Source organism: Girardinichthys multiradiatus, chromosome 2 (genome assembly GCF_021462225.1).
Source record: "Girardinichthys multiradiatus isolate DD_20200921_A chromosome 2, DD_fGirMul_XY1, whole genome shotgun sequence".
In the NCBI taxonomy this organism is placed as follows: Eukaryota; Metazoa; Chordata; class Actinopteri; order Cyprinodontiformes; family Goodeidae; genus Girardinichthys; species Girardinichthys multiradiatus.
The window spans coordinates 23184321-23193956 of NC_061795.1; the positions used below are offsets into that span (position 1 = coordinate 23184321).

The following is a 9636-nucleotide window of genomic DNA, read 5'->3' on the forward strand; positions in this document are numbered from 1 at the left end:
ATGCTGTGGGACGGACACCACGGGGACAGCCATTACCCACGAATAGAGAAGACATGGAACAGTGGTGAACCTTCTCAGGAGTAGCCAGGCAATAGTGTATTAATAACGGATCCAAGGGGTCACAAAAGAATCCAGAACTACATCTAATGAATTGCAGACCTAATATCAGTCTTCATTATTTAACAGTAAGAAGGAGACTGGGCAAATATTACATCCATGGGACGTGAAAACCACCGTGGACCCAAAAAAAAAAAAAAAATCTCTACAAAGGCTCATTCACATTTGCTCAAAAAGCATCATGATGAATTTATTTTTGCTTTATGGGGCAGCACTCATGCTACATTTCTCTCATATTTTAATTTGTTTTGATAATTTTAAAACATTTATGTGTGACAAAAAAAAAAAGCAATAACAGACCTACAAAACAGTATATTGAAATTATTCCAAAGAAAAGGTAAGCATGGAGAACTGACATCTTAACCTCTGAGTTGTTTTGGTATATCCCCGGAGCACTGCTGGATTCAGTGCCAGTAGCCGGGAAATCTCAGCCTGTTCTCAGGCTGGAGTCGGGTAAAAGAACCGGCACATCGACCCGGCTCAGTCGCGAACGTCACATGACATGCAGCGCACCAGGATAGCTGCTTGCATTTGTTGTGTAAGTTTTCTGTGCGTTAGTTTTAGATGAGGGTCCTTTTCCACAAGCATGCAACAGGGTGACGTGGTTAAAAAAAAAAACGTCGTTTTATTCAAGTGTGACTACAGCCGCTTACATGACAGAAAGAACAAGCAAACTGAGGCGAAGCTTGTTGAAGAACAAGAAGAAAGACGATGCTAAAGCTGAAGCTTCTACAACCAAAACTCCAATCACCTCCTTCTTCAGCAGCCAGCCTCCACCCAACCTGGCCTGTCCCCTCTGTGGACAATTTGTCCCAAGATTCAAGATCAATGATCACATTGACTTGCAGTGTCAGAAGTTTGATAGAGGAGACAGCACTGGAGCTTCTGGAGGTAGGAATGATGCTAGAAGCGTCCAGCTGTCGCCTGGAAGCAATCTGTCAAAGTCCCCTGAGCTGGACCAGAAAGGGGAGGACACAAAAACCAAGACGAGTCCTTATTTCAAGAAGAATAACTCTCAGCAGACTTCACGGGAGATAAACAGCAAGACTGTGGTCAGAACCATTGGCCTAGGAAGCTTGTCTTCAAAGTTATCCAGAAAACATGCAGAGGTTAGCAATACATCTGATCAGATGGGCTCTGTGGAGTCAACCAGCAGCTCCCTGAAGGAAAATGTCCAGGTACAGAGATTAGAAGACAATAATGATTGTGTTTCAGTGTTAAACACCAGCGTAGACGCTCCAGCAGCAACGAAAGCCCCATCATCTGTAGAAAAACAATCAGAGACTGTGGTCTCCTCCAAGCGACCAAGTTCCCCTGCCAGACTAGCGAAGAGGAAAAAGAAAGCCACCTTCAGTGTCAGAGGGTCTCGTTTAGGGAAGAAAGGAAAATATGAAGGAAATAGTGGAGAATCAGAGGAGGCATCATCTAGTCTTGATCCTGAGGAACCCAACACAGAGCAGCATGAATCTGAAATGCTCCCTTCTCTCCATGATACGCCTTTCAGTTCAGAGGAGTTGTTTGAAAAGAGCATTGCAGGAACCAGGGTGGGTTCAGTGCCAGAGTCTGGTGCTGAGAGCTCTAATTCCCCGTCCCTTCCCTACTACCTGCGTAACTTCCAGACCGTGCTGCACGCCGTGTTGGAGAATGAGGACGACAGGACCCTCTTCAACCAGGACGATATGTCAGTCGTTGATGGATTTCAGAGGTCATCAGGTGTGTTTTGGAACCACTTTTGATATAAAATACAAACAGAAATTTCAAAGCATGACTAAAAACTTTCTGTCGTGAATTTTCCATCTCCTGAAGTAACGGCTCAGAAGCTGTATGTGAGGCTCTTTCAGAGGAAACTGAAGTGGCTCCAGGTAAATAAACTGGATTATGGAGAGATCTGCGGTGATCTGGGGCCTGTTGCCCAGGAACTGGCTCAAAGTGGTTTTCTACAGACAGGTAACTGATCCCTAACCTGCCATGGTTTTCATTAAAAACAGAATTAGATACGTCTATTGAAACCTTGTCTTGGACCTATTTTCTGAGATGGGCATTTTCTTGTCACATGTCTTTAAGAGAAGGACCTCGAGGAGCTTGTGGAGGCTCTGGATCTCCTGCCAGCTCCTGAACTAAAAGTTCTTGCTAAAACCTTCCATCTGGGCAGTTCTGGCACTCAGAAACAGCAGTTAGTTGATGGGCTTCTTCGCCTGAGTAGGCAAAAGTCTTTCTTCTCTCCGGCCTCCAGTCAGAGCAAAGTTGGAACAGTGATTCTGAAACGGTGAGATGGATCATTTACGCTGAGTTTCTGGGTATAAATACCTGCCGGAAGTAATCATAATCCTTTTTCTTTTATTTGAAGGGCAAAGCAGCTTGCAGGCTCCTGTGTGCGTCTGTCTCGTGGGCCTCGGGCCGTCTTCTCCCGCATCCTGCTGCTCTTCTCCTTGACGGACACCATGGACGAGGAAGAAATGGCAGCTGGAGGTCAGAATCAGCTTTTTACCATCTTGTTGGTAAACTCGGGCCGTCTGGCCTTCCCAGACTACACCGTGCAGCGAGTGGCCAAGGTGTTTCGAGATAGAGAGGATCTCATCAGGTGAGGGTCTGCAAAATGTTCTCATGTTACATTTCCTTGCAAAAGTATTCACACCCCTTGAACTCACATTTTGTAATCATAATAACTACAAACTTGCATTTTATTATTATAAGGGGTTTGTTGGACGTCATGTTGGGGAAATGGTAAACATGGAGGAGGTTGCTCTGGTCAGATGGGACCAACTCTGAAAACATTTTCTATTTTTCTCAAAGTAAAAACAGTGAAACAAAACGTATTCAAAATGTTTTACTTAACGTGAAATGTTTTAATGAAATTCACATTAGCTTTTTGGAAAACATTAGCTGTAAATTATTGTAGATCCAAAACATTTTGCAAGTTTGTCTTATTAAGGAAAAGAAAAGCAACAAGAATGGCATACAGGTGAGTCTTTGTTTTTTATCGTTTTTATCACATAAAATCTCAATAGGTTCTGAGGTTCGTGGTTGTAACGTGACAAAATGTGGAAAGTTTCAAGGGATGTGAATACTTTAGAGGCACTTTATCTACTTGTACTTCATTTCAGCCAAATAAGCAGACTTTTACACTTATGACTCCTTACATTGCACCAGATATGAAGCATCCATGCGAGCGCTTCTAGAGGTTACCCTGGCCATGCAGGGTGGTCAGTGGGAGCAGGCCCTGGAGCTTTACACTGCCGCCAAAAGAGCCTGGCGTGAGCTCAGCGCCAACCACGATCTGAGGTCAGGACTTTATAAGCCTTCTTGTTTGGTACCATTTCTGTAGAACTCGGGTCCCTGATGATTGCTAAGTAGCGACATTATAATTGTGGTTTAGTCACCAGGAAGAGCTGCCAGTGTTCCTCCGCAGCTTCACTACAGGATGGGCGTACACACGCATCTTATCCAGAGGAGTGGAGATTTTACAGCGGCTGCGTCGCTATGAGGTTCACAGACTCTCCCACACAGTCAGCCTATTCGGCAAACAGGTGTTGTTTATGGAGTTTAAAGTGTCATTAATGGTGGCAATTTTCTGTTTCTATGGAACAGGAAGCAGTAGAAGAGCTGCAGGCCTTACTAAAGCAGCCTGTTTACTGTCCTGACAGCCGGGGCCGATGGTGGGACCGGCTGGCTCTGAACCTCCAGCAGCACCTCAAAAAATCTGATCAAGTAAGCAAAAGTATTTCAATGTATATTTGTCTGTTAATACATTTATACGGTTTATATATTCAAATTGTATGATCCAAATTAACATGTAAATGTAAGGAACAAACATGTAATGCTGACTGATACAATCCTTACAGTTTAAATTTCCTGCTCTGCCTACAGTGTTACCACACTCATCACACACGATGAGTGTATATCCTATTAACGCTGAAGGCTACTGTGTCAAAGGCGCTGCGGTTTAGCACGTTAGCAGATTAGGGCTGCTCCGGTGTGTGAGTGAAGCTGTTGTTTGGAGGGAAGGGATGGATATTGCTGAGGCTGCAGCGAACATATTAGTTTTATAGCTTTAAAAACAAACAAAATCAAAGCAAAAAATAGAAACATCTGGAGTTTGCTCTTTTCTGGTGGAACTTAAACTGGGATCGTGTGCTTCGGTCAGCTGAGACTAAGACTGAGTTTTTCAACAACAAACACTCCACATAGGTCGGGCACGAATGAAAGAATAAAGCACCTCATCCCCACTGTTAAGTACGTTGGAGGAGCTGTAATGCTGTGGGCCTGTTTTGCTTCCAAATGCCCTGGGAATCAGAGTGTCGAATCCAGTGCGAGTAGCTTCATCAGCTATTTAAAATACCAGATTTTAAATAAAAATTTGAAAAAGGGATCATCAGTGGGTCTTTCAGCTTGATAACGATCCGATACCTACGGCTAAATCCACACAGAAAGGATTCATCAGACCCATAATCCTTTCATGGTGATCTCAGTTCCCAGACCTAAATCCTGTTGAAACACTGAAAGATGAGGGGAAGAAAATAAAGCATAAGGTAGGACCAAGGACTTTGAGCAATTTATAGATTGTGCAAATGGTCAAAGATTTATCTATGTGTGTGTTCCAACATTGTGAAACACTGGTGTAGAAGACCTGTGCTATGCTCTTGGCCAATAAGGGTTTTTAAAAATTACTGAGAAAAGAGGAACCATTTATTGTGCCTCCAAGGATTTTGTTAAAAGTAGTTATTTCTAAATGTCGGTGTGTTTTTTGCCACTGAATCAATTCACTAAAATTAAAGGTTGGATTTTTCTAAATTGTTCATTGTGAGATTAGGCTGCTGCAACAGAAGATTCATTTTATTTTAATGCTTTTTACACATCTTTACTGGGATGCCAATGAATGTGGCCAACACTTAGTAACAACTACAAACATTTAACAATGTTTAGTTTTATTTATGTTTTGAGAGTAAGATTTAGGTTTTACCTCAGAAACTTCAGAACACTCTAGCTGTTCACTTATAAATTGGACTGGTTTTTCTTTTAATAACTCATACTCAGGCTATCTGTGCTATAAGAGATGGGCTGTTGGATCCTCTGGTTCGCACAGGATACAAACTCTCCCTCCATCAGAGAGCTGTCAGGATGAAAGAGGCCCCCAGCTGCAAAAAGTACCGGCTCCAACTCAGAGAGCTGCCCACCGTCCAAGTCCGAGATGTTAAACATGTGAGGTTGCCCACGCTGTGTTGATATGTGAAGGATATTTATTGGAGAAAAATATTCTAAGATCTTTGTAACTTTGTTTCCAGGTGACTATTCGAGGTCAGCTGTTTCCTCATGAAGGCGGCATGGGGAAATCTAGATTTCTTTTACCAGACAGTGAAGAAGGGGACAGGAGTGCTCATGCTACTGTAATATGTTCTGTAGAGGAGCTTTGCTTGGCCCACTACCGATTACTAGGCTTTGACCAAGGTGAACCATTTTCAGCTTCTCCTTATTTTTTTTTTTAAATATACAAATTAACAAAACATATTTGTACAAAAACAGAACATTGTCTTCTGTGTATAAGGGATCCATGGAGAAGAATCAACATTCTCCACCTTGTTTGGTCTTCTATTGTGGGACATTATCTTCATGGAAGGCATTCCAGATGTCTTCAGAAACCCATACCAGGTAAAGGAACGTCTAACCCGTTATAACATCTAAACCAGTAGAAGTTGAACTTTTTATTTGTTTCCCTTTTTTATACAGACTTGTCCTCTGGATTTTTACACCGATTGTTTCTATGAAAACAGACTGGAAGCAATAGCCTCTCGTGTTCAGTTGCTTTGTGAATCGTCTGTGGAAACGCTGTGTGACATGCTGGAAGACGTCTGGAAATCTCAGGAGGGTAAAGTGTGTTCGCTGGTCAGCTGGGACCGCTTCTCATCCCTTCAACAGGCACAGGTAGTTGCAGTACTTTGCGAAAGTGTTTAGAACCTATTTATATTTTTCACACTTAATCTTGTTACAACCACAAACACTGTATTTCATGTAATGTGAAAAGGGATGCATGGTCTTTTAAATTACATTTGAAACCGATACACTGTAGCTCTGGCTATATGTTTAGGGATGCTGTCTGCTGGGTGAACCTCCGCCCCAGTTTCAGGTCTTTTGCAGCCTCTAATAGAGGTATTTAGATACATCCATCTCCCCAACAACCCTGACCCACCTCCCCTTCTCTGCTGAAGAAAAGAATATCCACAGCATGATGCTGCCACCACCATGTTTCTCTTGGGAATTGTGGGTTCAGAACGAAGTGAGGAAATAGTTTTGTGGAGCACGTGATTAATAGTTCGGCTGACAGATTCTTATACCTGAGGTGGGGATATCTGCAGCTTCCTCAAAGTTACCTTGGGCACCTTGGTTGCTTCTCTTGGTTTGCAGGTGTCTCATACTCTTCCCTAATTGCTCTGGATTTTGTTTAGGGGTATCAGGGCAAAGGGGACTATGTATGCATGTCACACTTATAAATTAAAAATGATGCATCGTTTTCTTCTACACAGTTGTGTTTTTGCTACTCATTATAAATGCAGTGAATGTTATGTAGTTTCCTATGCTCTGCTTAAAACACGTATTTGTGTTTTTTTGTTTACATCGACACTAACATGGCTTTAACGGAATCACATATATCCTGTGATGTCTACAGTCTCTGATTGCATGTCTTGGCGGAGCTTTCCTTGGTGGAGTGATAGACCGAATGGCTAAGGACTACAGGCACTGCAGAGGAGGTTTACCTGATCTTGTCGTGTGGAACAAGTCAAACAACACTTATAAGGTGGGATCAGCTAAGCGTAAACAATCCCTGCTTGGTTTGATGTAGTTTTTTGTTTTTCTTTGGTGTAAGATGGGTTCCTCTGCCATATTTGAATATTGAAGGTTTTCTAACGTTACAGCTGGTGGAGGTAAAGGGGCCCAACGATCGGCTGTCTCAGAAGCAGCAGATCTGGTTGGATGAGCTGCAGCGACTTGGGGCTGAGGTCGAGGTGTGTCACGTGACGGCCACTGGAGCCAGAGGAGCTTGTCTCAAGGAAACAAATAAACAAGTGTCGAATGAGACTAATTTATCTGCCTAAATGCAAACATCGAGAAACGGCCTGCTAGGAGGGAAAAGAAACATTTGTGTAATTTCTATCAGTGATTACTGCTGACGAATATTTTGCTCTGTACTAAAAATGTGAAAGTCTTTAGCTGAAAACTTAAAGTACAGGTTGTTCATCATAAGTTTCTTTGTCTGGTACATTTCTGGTGCCTTCCCTCATCTGCATCATGTCAGTCAGACGTTTACATACTGTACACTCATCATGGGCATGAATGTTTTGAGCTTTTAAAGATTTATTTGAATTGTTCTTTTATTAGACTGTAATGACTAAACAACTTTACGGATTTTTAAAGACTAGAATTGGTTGTTCAAGTTTGGTTTTATTGTAAATTCTTTCGAAACAACAGAGGTTAAAAAAAAATAATAAATTCAGGGTCAAATATATCCATACACCCCCACTAATATATGATTGAATGCCCTTTAGTTGGTTGCTTAATAACTACACACTTTTGGAAGTCATCAACAAGCTTTTGGCCTATCTTTGGGTGGATATTTGACCCCTATTCATATCAAAGGTAGAGTTTTTGTAAATTGCTTGGTTTTCTGGCAGGGATCTGGGTTAAAAATCATGGTCCACAATTTTTAACTAGGGCGGAGGTTAGGGTCATTCCAGAACCTTATTGTTAGGCTGCTTTATCAATTCCAAAACTAGTTTTAAAGATGTATTATTCCACTTACCTTGTATAGTGCCCTAATACCTTTAGAGCCAAACTGACCCTCCTCCTGCTGCCGTGCTTGACAGTTATTTAGTATACTGTTTTTAGATTAGAAGGCCTAATTATGACTCTAAACAGTCTTGTAATTGTAGCCAAAGAGTAAAGAGCCATCTTTATCGTATCTGACCATACGATTTTTTTCCCCAGAAGGCATTTGGCTTGTCCATGTTGGCTGCTTTAAATGACAGTCAAGTTTGAAGCTGTTAGTTTTAAAGCAGTAGGTACTTTCTTGGTAGTTCATGTTGATGTTAGATTGGCTTGACCCCGCACCGGGCAGCTGGTGTTCCCACAACTTCTATTTAATGATTTGCTTGAGTCCAGGTGGTTCCTGGATTGTTCCTGATTATTCTAACCAATCTTCTTTCTTTTAACTGACACAGCCTCAACTCCATGAAAGATTCACTGACTATGCTTAAAAGGCAGCTCTGCAAATAAACCAAGTAATGGTGAAGAAACTGAAGGAATTTAACAAGTTGCTATTATGCAAGAAGCTTTTTGAGGAGAACAAAATATGTTTTTTTCTGCAACTTCCTGAAGGAGAGTTATCTAATTTTTAGTGCATGTTTATATGTTAACCTGTTTTAATACCAGTGGATGACTTAAAACATACACCAAAAACTTCAAACTTATGCACCCAATGTCTTGTTTTCAAAATTCATTAAATTTGTTTGCAGTAAAACCACTCTATTAAAAAAAAGAAACTCCTTACATGCATCTGTAAAAATCCTGAAGTAATTATATTCATACCAATAATGAGTGGGTGCGATCTTCTGACCAGCAGTGTAAAATACACCATATGATGAGCATCATGGCAGAGAGAGGACATAATCAGAGGCAGGTTGTTTGCAGATAATTAGAGTGGATTCAAGAACAAAAATGGATCCAACCACCACCAGAACCTCTATTTTTTTTTTTCTATTATAATAGCAACCTATGTTATCTGTATGTCAGGTTACCAAGCAACAACAACAACAAAAAATCACATTTATTTGGCAGCTCAAACTGCATTAACTTCATGAGTTTCTCGTTTAAATAATTACTGTGTTAATTGTCTCTAATTACGCCGATTTCATACCGATGTATTAAAATATCAGCTGGTACCCAAGAAGAAGTCTTGGGGTTGTTTTTACACATCGATAAATTAAATTTGTGTAATTAACGTGCAATTTGATCTCATGATTACCTGACAAATTTGAATTGTGTATTTTTTGTATTGCATTTTCATCTGTTGGAACAGATTTACATCAGCTCCTCACAGGACATACCTATACAGGCGTTTATCTAATGTGAGTGAGTGGCTGGGGGGATAAAATTAGATCATAAAAACAGAGAAATTGTCTGTAATGATCTCAAGAACACAGTGTACTAATAACTGCATACCTGTTTGTTTGCTACGATTGGTCACAGCTCCAACGTTTGTTAAAGAAATATTTCACAAGTCAGCTTAAAAAGTATTTTAAGCCCGAATTTGTTCATTTCCATTGATTTTTTTTTTTTTTTTTTAATCTATTTATTTTTTATTCCAGCGCACTAGATCTGCACTGGATTTAACGGTCGCCTTGCAACATTACGCGACAGTAACTTTGATGTAAATTTCTCGCCCTGTCTGTAATGGTGGCTTTATTCGTCTGTGGGGTTGAAAAACTGCACAGCCTTCGTTAACACCGACGCTCACAGGGAGAGCTGTGC

The 9636-nt window shown here is 41.1% G+C and overlaps 1 protein-coding gene across 1 annotated transcript; it reads left to right on the forward strand.

Moving 5' to 3' along the window:
- Nucleotides 1-606: 606 nt before the first annotated feature.
- fan1 (FANCD2 and FANCI associated nuclease 1) lies at nt 607-9113 on the forward strand. The gene is made up of 13 exons (XM_047386053.1): nt 607-1830; nt 1924-2064; nt 2182-2383; nt 2465-2698; nt 3268-3399; nt 3494-3602; nt 3706-3825; nt 5152-5316; nt 5400-5562; nt 5660-5763; nt 5842-6036; nt 6779-6907; nt 7026-9113. Exons 1-13 carry the CDS (start codon nt 771-773, stop codon nt 7203-7205), a joined length of 2934 nt encoding a protein of 977 aa, XP_047242009.1. The 5' UTR covers nt 607-770; the 3' UTR covers nt 7206-9113.
- Nucleotides 9114-9636: the final 523 nt, after the last annotated feature.

Excerpts from the sequence above, each read along its gene's own strand:
- fan1 (XM_047386053.1), top strand. The coding sequence starts at position 771 with ATGACAGAAAGAACAAGCAAACTGAGGCGAAGCTTGTTGAAGAACAAG. Across the intron at positions 1,831-1,923 it reads TGGATTTCAGAGGTCATCAG|TAACGGCTCAGAAGCTGTAT; the intron begins GTGTGTTTTGGA and ends CATCTCCTGAAG. Across the intron at positions 3,826-5,151 it reads ACCTCAAAAAATCTGATCAA|GCTATCTGTGCTATAAGAGA; the intron begins GTAAGCAAAAGT and ends ACTCATACTCAG.